Source organism: Grammomys surdaster, unplaced genomic scaffold, assembly GCF_004785775.1.
Source record: "Grammomys surdaster isolate TR1022 unplaced genomic scaffold, NIH_TR_1.0 126051, whole genome shotgun sequence".
NCBI classification, from domain to species: domain Eukaryota; kingdom Metazoa; phylum Chordata; class Mammalia; order Rodentia; family Muridae; genus Grammomys; species Grammomys surdaster.
This window is the reverse complement of record NW_021620862.1, coordinates 2,718,565-2,733,871: the sequence shown is the minus strand read 5'-3', so window position 1 is coordinate 2,733,871 and position 15,307 is coordinate 2,718,565. Positions and strand designations below refer to the sequence as shown.

The 15,307-nt window shown below is 40.7% G+C and overlaps 1 protein-coding gene across 3 annotated transcripts in view; it reads right to left on the bottom strand.

Moving 5' to 3' along the window:
- Sdccag8 (serologically defined colon cancer antigen 8) overlaps positions 1-15,307 on the bottom strand; it is a 213,391-nt gene that overhangs the window by 193,193 nt on the left and 4,891 nt on the right. For all 3 annotated transcript variants that reach the window (XR_003709718.1, XR_003709717.1, XM_028755297.1), the window contains exons 2-3: positions 4,106-4,258; positions 2,734-2,819 (exon numbers count right to left, since the gene is read on the bottom strand). Coding sequence is in view for 1 of the 3 variants with exons in the window: in XM_028755297.1 (XP_028611130.1) it covers positions 2,734-2,819; positions 4,106-4,258 (239 nt within the window). In the remaining 2 variants the exon portion in view is untranslated. The remainder of the gene's footprint in view (positions 1-2,733; positions 2,820-4,105; positions 4,259-15,307) is intronic.

Genomic DNA, 15,307 nt, shown 5'->3' with positions numbered 1-15,307 from the left:
TTCTTTTTAGAACAGGGTACTATAACTGCCTTGGGATGGGCTACCTGCTTAACTACTTAGCAACATGACAGCCCATTCAGCAATCGTACCACAGAAGACAAGTGTTCCCTGAAATTCATATCAGCTCACCAAGGAAGAGACTTCAGAAGTCAAATGCACACCAGGCAAGCAAAACTCTGTTCCAAAGATCACATTAGAAAAGCTAGAATTTGGGCTTTCAATTTGTTGTTGTTGCTGCTGAATGGATTTATAGCCGCAGAGGTGTGTAGGAGTGGAAGGGTTAACATAGCCTAGCAGCAATTCAAAATTGTGCATTCTGGGGCACAGATTCTCTAAGGCACAGATCCTCCCTAAAAGAGACACACAAGGTGCACCACGTAGCCCAAGGAGACATTTCAGAAAAAGTTCTACTGCTGTTGGTTTTTCAGGAAGATGAAATCAGGAAAAGGGAAATGAGAGTCAACCAGTCAGCCTAACAGGAAGGCTTGCAAAGAGAACTTTTTTCCTCACTCAGTTGATTTTTATAGCTTTGGCAAAGAATTATTCCTGGCTAAAGTATTTTCTGTACCAAGAGCTGGGCTGGATATAAAAGAATCAACTCTGAACTAGGTCAATCATAGTCTAGGCCTTGGGTTTACAAAGTTACGTCACATGCTTGCTAAAAGGACACTGTGCCTGAGTCCTGGAATTTCTGCAATCATAAGAGAAATGATATATTTAGAATTCTTTAGAAACCCATAAAGTATGACATAAATATTAACACATCATAGTAGCAGTGCCACTTCATGATTCTAGTATGTGTGACAACTTGTGGGGGATGTGGAAATAAAACCACTGCAGTAACAAGGGCGGGGCGAAGAGAAACGCCATAGGCTTCTGCAACTCCTCAAGTATCCTGATCTAGCTCCAAGTGATCTGAAATGGCTCCCAGCAAGGCCAGGTGGGAGGCTGCTTCCCTGTCCTCACTGAAATCTCCCCATCGCCGCCACCCCCCCACTTACAGGCTCAAGGGCAGATGAGTCAGATCCAACTAAATAACACATGCTGTGCCCCAATTTGTTCTTGAATACATAACTGTACCCTAATAGGCTGAAAAACTGTATGTAAGCTTATGTACTAAACAATAAAGTTAGAGCTGCACCCTGATGCTGGTCTCCAGAGTCCGAATCATAGGAATCTTAGTGAGCTGCAACTCTTCCCCCATCTCCTGGTCCCTGTGCCCACAACAACTGAATGTAAAGGCTGCATGATGCACTCTAGATACACATGGCTTCCCTTGACTTACACAGTGTCATAATGGCACCCTCACAGGAGCACTGCATCCTTCCAAGCACATACTTTTATGTTTAATTCTTACTTTACAGAAATACACTTCACTGCATATTCAATATTTATAGCTATTGATTATAATTTTATAACAACACATTTTATCACTCAGTGCATTTACTCCTGCTGGCTTTTGGTTTCTAGAATGCTCTGAAGAGCACAAAGTGAATGGCATGCTTTCACACAAGTTAGAGGAAGTTGCTAGAGCTGCTGCCTATCCAGACGTGCTTATCAGCTTGGAGGACACATCGGAGTCCTGCCATGGGGAGCCAACTGGATCAGTATGGAGGAAGGTTCTTTTAAAAAAAATATATATTTATTTTATATATGTGAGTACACTGTCTTCAAACACACCAGAAGAGGGCATCGGATCTCATTACAGATGGTTGTGAGCCACCATGTGGTTGCTGGTAATTGAACTCAGGACCTCTGGAAGAGGAGACCATGCTCTTAACCACTGAGCCATCTCTCCAGCCCCAGGAAGGTTCTTTATTACACGGAGTGGCTGCTTTACAAATGTACAGGTCCATTTACAGGAGCACATATAACAGTGTGGGGACCTGCACTGTATACTTATACGTACTAATACTATGAGCTGTGTCAATTACAAGTCACTACCATGTGAGACTCTACCACTAAATAGATGCTCAGGAGTCAATACAACATGTTAGAAGCACATGAGTTTCATAAGAGTAGAAAACCAGACATTGTTGAGATGGACAGCGTATCTAGGTTTTTTTCTTTAAGTTGAATACATAGATATCCAAAATATAACAAAATCTTCAAAGTATATATAATTTCTAAAAAATGTTGTACAATTTCTCACTAATTATAACACTAAATAAAACAGCATTACAAGGGAGAGGACCTAACATTACAATTAGTAACTTCTACAAATGATCCAATATAGATATGAATTTAAAAAATATATTACTGAAACATTAGGCCTTTGTATTGACTGTTGCTTTTATATATTCACTAACCATTGCAAAAGACATTTATCAAGCTGTTCTCTTGACCTCATTTTTGAAGCAAAAAAAAAAAATTAAAAGTATCAAGATTCCTTCAGTTCAATCAGAGGTGGAAGAATGTTTCTCTAAAATTACTATGTTGCCGGGCAGTGGTGGCACACGCCTTTAGTCCCAGCACATGGGAGGCAGAGGCAGGCAGATTTCTGAGTTCGAGGCCAGCCTGGTCTACAGAGTGAGTTCCAGGACAGTCAGGGCTACACAGAGAAATCCTGTCTAAAAAAACAAACAAAATAAATAAATGAAAATAAAATATAAAATAAAATAAAATTACTATGGCTGTAAAATGGACCATGTGCAACATGCAAAAACTGACACAGGAAACTGAAGCAAAGCTAGGAAGCTGGGCTTCTGTCAGGTTTCAAAGGGTGACACTCACCGAAGGGGACAACTTTCGTCTTCGTGTTGGAGATGTCTCATTTTCCTTACATGTTTGTTGACGCAACAAAGCTTTCAGTTGATTGACTGCAGAGAAAAAGCAATGGATTTATTGACCTTGCTTGAGATTATAGGTTATGCACAGCTCAGGCTATAAATGCCCCTCAAAGACCACTCATCAAAGAATATGCCCTCGCTTAACATAAATGGATGATAAAAGAAATTAGAAGATGTAGGACCTAGTGAAGAGCTGGGGATTTGATTATTAAAACAAATCATTAAATTTGATAATCAAACTGTTAAATGGAGGAAGTCTTCACAACACCTTCTTCCTCTTTTGCCCTTCCTGGCATGAGGTAGGTAGGCTTGCCTATCTTTATGGACCTCCCCAATGTGCTGCCCTGCCACATGCCCAAAGAAGCAAAGCACTGCAATCCATAATAGGCTGAAATGTGCAAAATGATAAGCCGAAACAAACCTTTAAGGTATGCTGGCAGACTCCAGTAATATCATCACTTGGGAGACACAGGCAGGGGGATGACCACAAGTCCAAGCCCACCTTGCCTACAAAGAGGGTTTCTGGCTATCCAGGGATTCACACTGAGACCCTGTCTCAAAAAAACAAGTATATTCTTAATAGGTTTGTTTATCTCAGATGTTGTTACAGTAATAGAAAATACACTAACATTTTATTGCTCAACATCAATCCAGCAAACATTGCTTAAACTTCTATTAGGCAACAAGAACTTTGCCACTGGCTGGGGATACGAAGAAAAAAATAAAAAATCTACCTCTTGAATAAGAATGTAATAAGCCAAATAGTTACAGCAGTAGATATAAGCTTTTCATGTGAACCTAGAGCTGCACACAAGGCTTCAAGAGCAGGGAACACAGCTTGTGCTTGCTTTCACATAGGTGCTAACAGCAGCAGTGCACAGGAGTTCAGCATGCAGGGAAGAGTGGAGAGATTCATCACAAGGCATTGTAGGTGTAAAGGTATAGAAGCATGGCCAGGGGTTGCTGAGAGACGGCTGCATTCTATGACAGGTGGCTCAAATGAGGCTTGTGAAAAGGATGGCTAAGAAGACAGCACAGAGAAATATGAGTGGAGCAGTATGTTAAGACGTACTGTTACATTAAGTTAAGAAGTACTGTTACGTTAGGAAAACAGTGTTAATCCATCCTATGGACTGTGAACTTCAGACTATACGATTTTAGAAGTTAAAAGAAGAAAGCTGAGTAAAGGAATTTTATTGCTTTTTTGTTACACAGCAATAGAAACTTAGCAGTAGAGTGGCCAACTGAGTGGAGTGAAGTCTGTAGAGTTGGGAGAATCCACTATGTACCATGATCCAACTGACAGTCACACTCACCAGCATGGCTGTGCTGAAGTTCATGCCAGGCCACCCCTGTGTCCTCATTGTCTACGTTGATGCTGGTGGAAGGATCCAGTGCATCTTCTTCTACAGTGACATCAACTTCTCTCAGGGCACATTTCAATTGGTGAATGCTTCTATTGGCACGTTCTACAACAAAAACCTGATGAGAGTCAGAGCCAATAAAGTGGTGGCAATCCCCCAAGTCCTTGGCCAACAAGGCATCGTCAAAAGATGTATCCATCTTAGGAGAACCTTATGGCACGAAGCAGAATTCTAGCTTCAGCTAGCTAGGAAATATAACAGAGGAGGTAAGAGAAGATGAAATCCAGTTAGAAATTAGACTTGGAGATCTCTATGGTCCCTGTTCCAGCCATTCAGAGCATGTGATACAATGAACAGGGAGGACTGAATGGCAGAGCTCCCTTTGTGCCCAGATAATCACTGGCTTGGGGAAATTACTTTCTTTCCCTTGGTGCTTGAGACTCGCCTGTCCCACCTGGAGATATGAGGTGAGCAGACAGAACCATTCAGGAGACTCAGTCACTCGAAGCTCTGGCCTCAGGAAGCCTTATTTTCTCTACATCCCTACATCTCCATATTCCTGCCCCACCAAAAGAATTCAAGTTGCTTGACTTAGTTCTGAACAAGAGTTGGACAGCTGGATTCTCTCAGTGGCAAGCCCAACTGTGCAGTCCTGGCTGACTCCATCTCACACACAGATACTTGGTTAACAGAAATGACCACCCCTAGTGTGGAAACTGAAACTAACCAGCACACAGTGACATAAACTATCTATGATTGAATACTTTAAGGTATACTGTTATGATAGCTCATGTCTAAAAATAGCCTTGGGGTCACACTGTACTTCCTAACAGGCCTAATTTTGCATTAACAGGCTGCAGTAACAGTTACAGCTCATCTTTACAAGGGTCAGCAGGTTTTACTTTCTCTGTCTTGAATGATTATTTAAGAGTAGGCCGCCCTTCCGCCCCTGCCTGGTCCTCTGGGCTGGAGCAGACACAGAGTCGGTCTGCTCCTGTCCTGTTGAGAAACTGAATCCTGAGTCATCCAGGAGCCACTGCACTCAGAGCAGCTGAAACTGAAACCTGAGTCATCGAGGACCCACTGCACTCAGAGCTGAAGGATTTCCAGATCCAAGAGGTGGCCTGAGTCCCAGGAGTTCTTCCACCCAGGAGATTAGGAGCATAAGACCACAGAGACCTCTGGACTCTGAGGAGCTCTGCAATAAGCAAGATAACTGGAAATACAGACTCCAGTTTTACACAGTGAGGGCAGGTACCACTAGAGTTAACCAGATGGCGAAAGGCAAGCGCAAGAACATAAGCAACAGAAACCAAAGTTTCTTGGCATCATCAGTGCCCAGTTCTCCCAATATAGCAAGCCCTGAACACCCCATCACAACTGAAAAGCAGGATTCAGAATTAAAATCACTTCTCATGATGATGATAGAGGATTATAAGAAGGAATTAAGTAACTCCCTTAAAGAAATACAGGAGAGTACAAGTAAACAGATAGAAGCCCTTAAAGAGGAATCACAGAAATCCCTTAAAGAAATGGAAGAAAACACAAAGAAGGAGTTAAACAAAAACATTCAGGATCTGAAACTAGAAATAGAAACAATAAAGAAAGTTCAAAGGGAGACAACCATGGAGATAGAAAACCTAAGAAAGAGATCAGGAGTCATAGACACAAGCATCACCAACCGAATACAAGAGATAGAAGAGAGAATCTCAAATGCAGAAGATACGGTGGAAAATATTGACACAGTTGTCAAAGAAAATGCAAAATGCAAAAAAACTCCTAACTCAAAACATCCAGGAAATCCAGGACACAATGAGAAGACCAAACCTAAGGATAATAGGTATAGATGAGAATGAAGATTCTCAACTTAAAGGGCCAGTAAATATCTTCAACAAAATTATTGAGGAAAACTTCCCTAACCTAAAGAACAAGATGCCCATAAACATACAAGAAGCCTACAGAACACCAAATAGACTAGACCAGAAAAGAAATACCTCCCGTCACATAATAATCAAGACATCAGATGCACAAAACAAAGAAAAAATACTAAAAGCAGTAAGGGAAAAAGGTCAAGTAACATATAAAGGCAGACCTATAAGAATTACACCAGACTTCTCACCAGAGACTATAAAAGCCAGAAGAGCCTGGACTGACATCATACAGACCCTAAGAGAACACAATTGCCAGCCCAGATTACTATACCCAGCAAAACTCTCAATCACTATAGATGGTGAAACCAATATATTCCATGACAAAACCAAATTTGCACAATATCTTCCCACAAACCCAGCACTTCAAAGGATAATTGATGGAAAATGCCAACACAAGGAGGGAAACTACAACCTAGAAAAAGCAAGGAAGTAATCTTCCAACAACCCCAAAAGAAGATACAAACATAACTTTACCTCTAATAACAAAAATAACAGGAAGCAACAATCATTTTTCCTTAATATCTCTTAACATCAATGGTCTCAATTCCCCAATAAAAAGACACAGACTATCAGACTGGATACACAAACAAGACCCAGAATTTTGCTGCATACAAGAAACGCACCTCAGTGACAAAGACAGACACTACCTCAGAATAAAAGGGTGGAAAACAATTTTTCAAGCCAATGGTCCCAAGAAACAAGCTGGAGTAGCCATTCTAATATCAAATAAAATCGACTTTCATCCAAAATTAATCAAAAAAGATAAGGAAGGACACTTCATACTCATCAAAGGAAAAATCTACCAAGGTGAACTCTCAATTCTGAACATCTATGCTCCAAATGCAAGGGCACCTACATACATAAAAGAAACTTTACTAAAGCTCAAAACACACATTACACCTCACACAATAATAGTGGGGGATTTCAACACCCCACTGTCAGCAATGGACAGATCATGGAAACAGAAACTAAACAGAGACACTTTGAAATTAACAGAAGTTATGAACCAAATGGACTTAACAGACATCTATAGAACATTTCATCCTAAAACAAAAGAATATACCTTTTTCTCAGCACCTCATGGTACCTTCTCCAAAATAGACCATATAATTGGTCACAAAACAAGCCTCTACAGATACAAAAAGATTGAAATAATCCCTTGCATCTTATCAGATCACCACGGACTAAGACTGGTCTTTAATAATGACAAAACCAATGGAAAACCCACGTGCACATGGAAACTGAACAACTCTCTACTCAATGATGACTTGGTCAAGGAAGAAATAACGAAAGAAATAAAAGACTTTTTAGAATTCAATGAAAATGAGGACACATCATACCAAAACTTGTGGGACTCCATGAAGGCAGTGCTAAGAGGAAAGCTCATAGCTCTAAGTGCCTACAAAAAGAAACTGGAAAGAGCACACACTAACAAGTTGACTGCACAACTAAAAGCTCTAGAACAAAAAGAAGCAAATACACCCAGGAGGAGTAGAAGGCAGGAAATAATCAAACTCAGGGCTGAAATCAACCAAATAGAAACAGAAAGAACAATACAAAATATCAATAAAACCAGGAGTTGGTTCTTTGAGAAAATCAACAAGATAGATAAACCGTTAGCCAGATTAACCAGAGGGCACAGAGACAGTATCCAAATTAATAAAATCAGAACTGAAAAGGGAGACATAACAACAGAAACTGAAGAAATTCAAAAAATCATCAGATCTTACTACAAAGGCCTATACTCAACAAAACTGGAAAACCTGGATGAAATGGACAATTTCCTAGACAGATACCAGGTACCAAAGTTAAACCAGGAGCAGATAAACCATCTAAATAGTCCCATAACCCCTCAGGAAATAGCAGCAGTCATCAAAAGCCTCCCCACTAAAAAAAAGCCCAGGACCAGATGGTTTTAGTGCTGAATTCTATCAGACCTTCAAGGAAGACCTAATACCAATTCTCTTCAAACTATTCCACAAAATAGAGACAGAAGGAACACTACCCAATTCGTTCTATGAAGCTACAATTACACTCATACCCAAACCCCACAAGGACCCGACAAAGAAAGAGAACTTCAGACCAATCTCCCTTATGAACATCGATGCAAAAATACTCAATAAAATTCTAGCAAACCGAATCCAAGACCACATCAAAACAATCATCCATCATGATCAAGTAGGTTTTATCCCAGGAATGCAGGGATGGTTCAATATTCGGAAATCCATCAATGTAATCCACTATATAAACAAACTTAAAGAAAAAAACCACATGATCATCTCCCTAGATGCTGAGAAAGCATTTGACAAAATTCAACATCCCTTCATGATAAAAGTCTTGGAAAGATCAGGAATTCAAGGCCCCTACCTAAACATAGTAAAAGCAATTTACAGCAAACCAGTAGCCAACATCAAGCTAAATGGAGAGAAACTTGAAGCAATCCCACTAAGATCAGGGACTAGACAAGGTTGCCCACTCTCCCCCTACCTATTCAATATAGTACTGGAAGTCTTAGCCAAAGCAATTAGACAGCAAAAAGAAGTCAAAGGGATACAAATAGGAAAGGAAGAAGTCAAAATATCGCTATTTGCAGATGATATGATAGTATACTTAAGTGACCCCCAAACTTCCACCAGAGAACTCCTAAACCTGATAAACAACTTCAGCAAAGTGGCTGGTTATAAAATCAACTCAAACAAATCAGTAGCCTTCCTCTACATGAAAGATAAACAGACTGAAAAAGAAATTAGGGAAATGACACCCTTCACAATAGTTGCAAATAATATAAAATACCTTGGTGTGAATCTAACCAAGCAAGTGAAAGACCTCTATGACAAGAACTTCATGTCTCTGAAGAAAGAAATTGAAGAAGATCTCAGAAGATAGAAAGATCTCCCATGCTCATGGATTGGCAGGATTAATATAATAAAAATGGCCATCTTGCCAAAAGCAATCTACAGATTCAATGCAATCCCCATTAAAATCCCAACTCAATTCTTCACAGAGTTAGAAAAGGAAATTCTCAAATTCATATGGAATAACAAAAAACCCAGGATAGCGAAAACTATTCTCAACAATAAAAGAACTTCTGGAGGAATCACCATCCCTGACCTCAAGCTGTACTACAGAGCAATAGTGATAAAAACTACCTGGTATTGGTACAGAGACAGGCAGGAAGATCAATGGAATAGAATTGAAGATCCAGAAGTGAACCCACACTCCTATGGTCACTTGATCTTTGACAAAGGAGCTAAAACTGTCCAGTGGAAAAAGGACAGCATTTTCAACAAATGGTGCTGGTTCAACTGGAGGACAACATGTAGAAGAATGAAAATTGATCCATTCTTATCCCCTTGTACAAAGCTCAAGTCTAAGTGGATAAAGGACCTCCACATAAAACCAGATACACTGAAACTAATAGAAGAGAAGGTGGGGAAAAGCCTCGAATACTTGGGCACAGGGGAAAAGTTCCTGAACAGAACTCCAATGGCATATTCTCTAAGATCGAGAATTGACAAATGGGACTTTATAAAATTGCAAAGTTTCTGTAAGGCAAAGGACACTGTCAATAGGACAAAACGACAACCAACAAATTGGGAAAAGATCTTTACCAATCCTTCATCTGATAGAGGGCTAATATCCAATATATACAAAGAACTCAAGAAATTAGACTCCAGGCAACCAAATTACCCTATTAAAAAATGGGGTATAGAGCTTAACAAAGAATTTTCAACGGAAGAAACTCGAATGGCCGAGAAGCATCTAAAGAAATGTTCAGCATCCTTAGTCGTCAGGGAAATGCAAATCAAAACAACCCTGAGATTCCATCTCACACCAGTCAGAATGGCTAAGATTAAAAACTCAGGTGATAGTAGATGCTGGCGAGGGTGTGGAGAAAGAGGAACACTCCTCCATTGTTGGTGGGACTGCAAGATGGTGCAACCACTTTGGAAATCAGTCTGGCGGTTCCTCAGAAAATTGGACATAGCATTACCCGAGGATCCAGCTATACCACTCCTAGGCATATACCCAGAAGATGCTTGAACATATAATAAGGACATATGCTCAACTATGTTCATAGCAGCCTTATTTATAATAATAGCCAGGAGCTGGAAAGAACCCAGATGTCCTTCAACTGAGGAATGGATTCAAAAAATGTGGTATATTTACACAATGGAGTATTACTCAGCTATTAAAAACAATGAATTCGAGAGGTTCCTAGGTAAATGGATGGAACTAGAAATTATCATCCTGAGTGAGGTAAGCCAAGCACAAAAGAACACACATGGTATTCACTCACTGATTATTGGATATTAGCCTAGAACCTTGAAATTCCCAAGATGCAACTCACAGGCCACATGAAGCCCATAAAGAAGGAAGACCAAGTGAGGGTGATTCGGTCCTTCTTAGAAGGAGCAACAAAATACTCAAGGGAGCAAATATGGAGACAAAGTGAGGGACAGAAACTGAAGGAGGGGCCGTCTCAAGACCACTCCACCTGAGTATCTATCCCATGTGCAATCACCAAAGGTAGATGCTGATGTGGAAGACAGGAAGTGCATGCTGATAAGAGCCTGATATGGATATCTCCTCAGAGGCCTTCAAGAGTCAGACATATTCAGAGGCAGATGCTCACAACTAGCCATTGAACTGATCATGGGGTTCTCAATAGAGAAGTTAGAGTGAAGACTGAAGGAGCGCAACAATACCAACCAACCACAGCTCCCAGGGTCTAAACCACCAGCCTGGGAGCACTTAGGGGGGGATCCAGGGCTTCAGCTGAATATGTAAAAGTGGAGGGCCCTGCTGGGCATAGGTGGAAGAAGAGAACCTTGACCTCATGAAGGCTGGATGCCCCAGGGGGTGGGAATTTTGAGGGTGGGGAGGTGGGAGTGGGGTGGGGGGTAGATAGAGGTTACATCCACAGAGAAGAAGGAGGAGGGGCGAGGGGATTGGGGGTTCCGAGGGGGTGGTGGGGGATGGGGTAAGGGGACAACTTAGGAAATGTAAATAAATCATCCAATAAAAAAAAAAAAAAAAGAGTAGGCCACCCTGTTGGAGAGACATATAAAGAAGCCAAGGGAAGGGGACAGGCTCTGAGACTACTAGGGCCTCCTCTGCTCTACATGTCTTCAACCTAACTGCTCAATGTAGCCTCCAAAAGATTTCAGACACCATTTAACTGTAATGACATGAAAATGAAGCTGAGAAGAAAATTTAGTAAAATTTTAGTAAAGTCCTTGCTCTACAAACATGAGGATCTGGATGCAGATCCCCAAAACCTTTGTAAAAAGCTGCATGTGTCAGGGCACACATGTAACCCCATCGCTGGTGAGGGCCAGAACAGGTGGATGGCAGAGGCTCATTGGTCAGCCAGTCTAATTGGATCTATCAATTTAATTTCAGCTTACCTCTCAAAAGATAAAAGAAGCGAGCAATCAAAGAAAGACACTCAAGGCTATCCTCTTCCTCCATATGCACACTCACAAGCAGAAGCACATGAACACACACACACACACACACAAAATCAGATGGATAATTATCATTATCTGTCATCTATGAAAACACATTTTATGAACACATGTTCTTCATTTTCTACAATGTTATTAACTTTTAAGTTTTATTACTTAATACTCCATGTTATAAAATATGCTATATGGTTACTTTACTTACAGCAACTCATCCTCTACATGAATAACACTAAAATGAACCAGCCCTTCTGGTCTGACATGAAAGATGAAATCCTATCATCGTCATGGTGAACTCAGCACCACTGTTTTCTCTATTCCGATCTGATTTCCACACAGACCTTCCTCTAAACACAAACCTGGTGCTGACTGATAACCAGGTCTGGTCCCTTCTTACTCATTCTGGGTTTAAGAAAGTCCAGATTAGATGCAGTCCTGTTTCAGGACTACAAGGAGCAGTAACAGTTTTCTAAAACTCAGTATTTTCTAAACAGACTTGCCAATGGAAAAGGAAAAGGAAAGTGTTCTATGACATGCAATGCAGTTCAGACATTTAGATTTATGCCCTTAAATCTATAAATGAAGTCCTTGGCTTTATAGCATCCATTAGAAAGGAAGCAGAGAATCTGACTAACATTGAAAGTGTGCTCCACACAGCTATCACATTACTTTATTTCTAAGACAAAGAATAATTATTTATTTATACCTACTCTGATTAAAAGCTAAAAAGTTATATTAGGCAAAAAGGGAAATCTGAAACAAAGTGCACAATGGTAAGTCCCTGTGGGTACAGTTCTTTCATGAAATTACAATAATGGCAGGGTTTCTGCTTTATATATTCATTTTGTAGCACTGGGGATTGAACTCTGGGCCTATGGGATGCTGGGCAAAGGATCTACCACTAAACAACATCCCTAGCCTGTGGGCCAACTTGCAGCAACCCTTTCAGTCCTGTTCCTAACAGTGTCATCAGTCTTTCAGAGCCACACCAACATTACATTCTAAATTGCATCAAAAATAATATGTGAAATTACTAGACACTGAGCTCAACAATTAACCTCCCTCTAAGAGTGAATTTTGGTTTATCTGTTTTGTTTTTTGCAAGTACTCAATCATTAGTTATAAGTGTCAGAGAAGGAATCTTTGCAAGAACTAAATCCTAAAACTAAGATCAAGCTAAATGACATTTTAAAATCATTTTAGCATAACATTTCAAAGCACTCTAAATGGTTTCAATTCTCCACAGCAGCATAACAAGCTAACTTAATCCTGAGGGATAAATTAAGACGATTCAAGACAGATGAAATGCCATGACTCTTTAGCTGGAGCCACTGCACCAGAACCGTCCGTCATCCACCAGCTGCAGCTCACTGGGACTCACACTTAAGGAAACAGATCAGACAGGAGGAGTCTTTATCATTTCCTACCCCACTGCTCTTGGAAACAGCTTTATCTAACCAAGAGCCAGAGAGAATACCCATTTCCTCTGTTCTCTGAGGCCACTTGCCTATTTCAGAATACATCTTGATTTCTTCTCTCCAGCACCAACTGCAGGTTGTATATAAGCTTAAGTATGAATATAAATGCAAATAAAACCTCTGCATCTGGCAGGTCACATGAACATAAATTCAAGTGAACGTTATTTCTGCAGTCCATTATCTAAACATCAGTCAGTACAAGGAGCTCCTAAAAGGTCTGGAAGCTGAAGACTGAAGTCAAAGTGTGCCTTACTCATTTCTCAGTCCAATCTCTCTTCTCCTTACATTTTAACTCCTGGCTCACCATTGAGCCTCTCTTCATAAACATTAACTTTTTAAAAGATAGCTTTAAACTTTGACAATTATGTGCACACATATAATATTTTTGATCATATTCAACATCTACTACTCTCCCTTACCAACCCCCACTCCCTCTAGACACCTTCCTCCTCCCACAAAAGTCTTCGATCTAAATGTGGGTTATCTTGTTGTTGTTGCTTAATAAACCCACGAGTATACTCAGGATTGCCTGCATGAGTACAGGTGCGGAGCTATTTACAAACAAGACAACTTACCCGTAGCTACAGCACTAAAGAAGAAGGACCTCTACTCCCACCGCCACCCCCAAGCCAGCCACAGGGCTTGTCAATAGCTCCTCAGCTAGGAGTGGAATTAACATGCTTTTGAACAAAACACAAGTGTCCCTCAGTGTTAAGACCAAGAACTACATTCATCTAATCAATTATTAATTTCTGTATTTTCCAACTGCCTAGGAGATATGAGAGAGAAATGTCCTGGTGTCAGGGGTGGGGACTCATCTTGCAAAGTGCCCAGCTGTCTCTGAGAAAACATGCAATGAACCATTTCCTAGCCTGAGATGTGAAAGGCCCTGCAGTTCCTGACACAAAAGCTTAGACTAGGCAGACAAGCAGGAAAAAAAAAAAATGAAACTACAGGAAGACAAGAAAAAGGTGTCTGTTTATACTTGACTGGAACACAGCCCAGTTTAGAAGACAGCTATCATGGTTTCCTAGGGAACTAGCAGGTAGCAAAATCATGAGAAAACCAGTCTCATCCAAAGTTGGACAGAGCCACGCCTGTAAACAGCCAGCACAATAGTGAAAGTGGCTAACAGAACTTTACAGAAATAAAAATGTCTCAACAAAACTGTGATTCTAACTCTAATAACTGAAACCATGCTGAAGTGTTCGGTGCTAGTGGAAAGACAACCTCAACAACAGTATGACCATCTAAGAAAGCAGGGCCTGGAAGACGGATGTGACATGGAAAGCCTGAGACTGCTATGTCTATCCTGTGGCATGCATCTGGCATCCTGCTGGCACCAGTTTGGCAGACTAATGCACCTTTTAGCAATAAGAGATTAATTCCAGCTGGACTGGCAGAAGATTTAGGGTAGAGTTACCAGACAACACAATCTATATTCATAATTGTAATTACTCTTGCCTGAGTCTCTTGCAAAGCCTTGCAATGGCTATATCATTGTTTCTGAACATGGTACTATTACTGTTTCAGACCTGATAACTTTTAGGAACCAGGCTATGCATCTTTGCCACTGCCCCTGGCTTCTACTCATGAGATGCCAGTATCACTCCTTTCTATCCCCAATTGTGATGATTAACTATGCCCGTAGACACTACTTAAATGTTTGCTTGCTAGACAAATTATCCCTAGTTGAGAATCACTGGTTGAGATCAATGCAGCAAGGTAGCTCCTGCTGAGTCTTGAAGAGAACTCTTCCCACTGTAAGTGTTAAACCCACCATGCACACCACTCTATTATACTGCCACAGTAGCAGCCTTTTGATGAGGTGGGCAGCAATAACACACTGTTGTCACTAGTGCTGGTAGGGCAGAGTACAACCAAAGCCTGATACAGTAGCAGCTCTAGGTCTACTCCTTCAAACTCTTCAGTGGGCTTAATAATCCAGGTTTCTGGGATGTGTGCCTAAGGGCATCAGGATACTTTCATTACCGTTGGACTCATGTGAAAACTTTGTCATGAGCAGGTGATGTCACTGAAGTTCAAATCCTTAAAGACAGCAAGATAGAATAAAACTTTTCTCATTTTCCCAATAGCTTGTCATCTTCTTTTCAGGAACGCAGTAAAGTACCCTTATAATTTTGTAACACATTTAAAACAGTTATGGAATCAGGGCTGACTCTAGCTAACTATTGTGACAGTCCTTTGTCTGTTGTTGGGTGACTGCTGTGAACACCCTTCCTGTCTGTTGTAGGGTGACTGCTGTGAACACCCTTT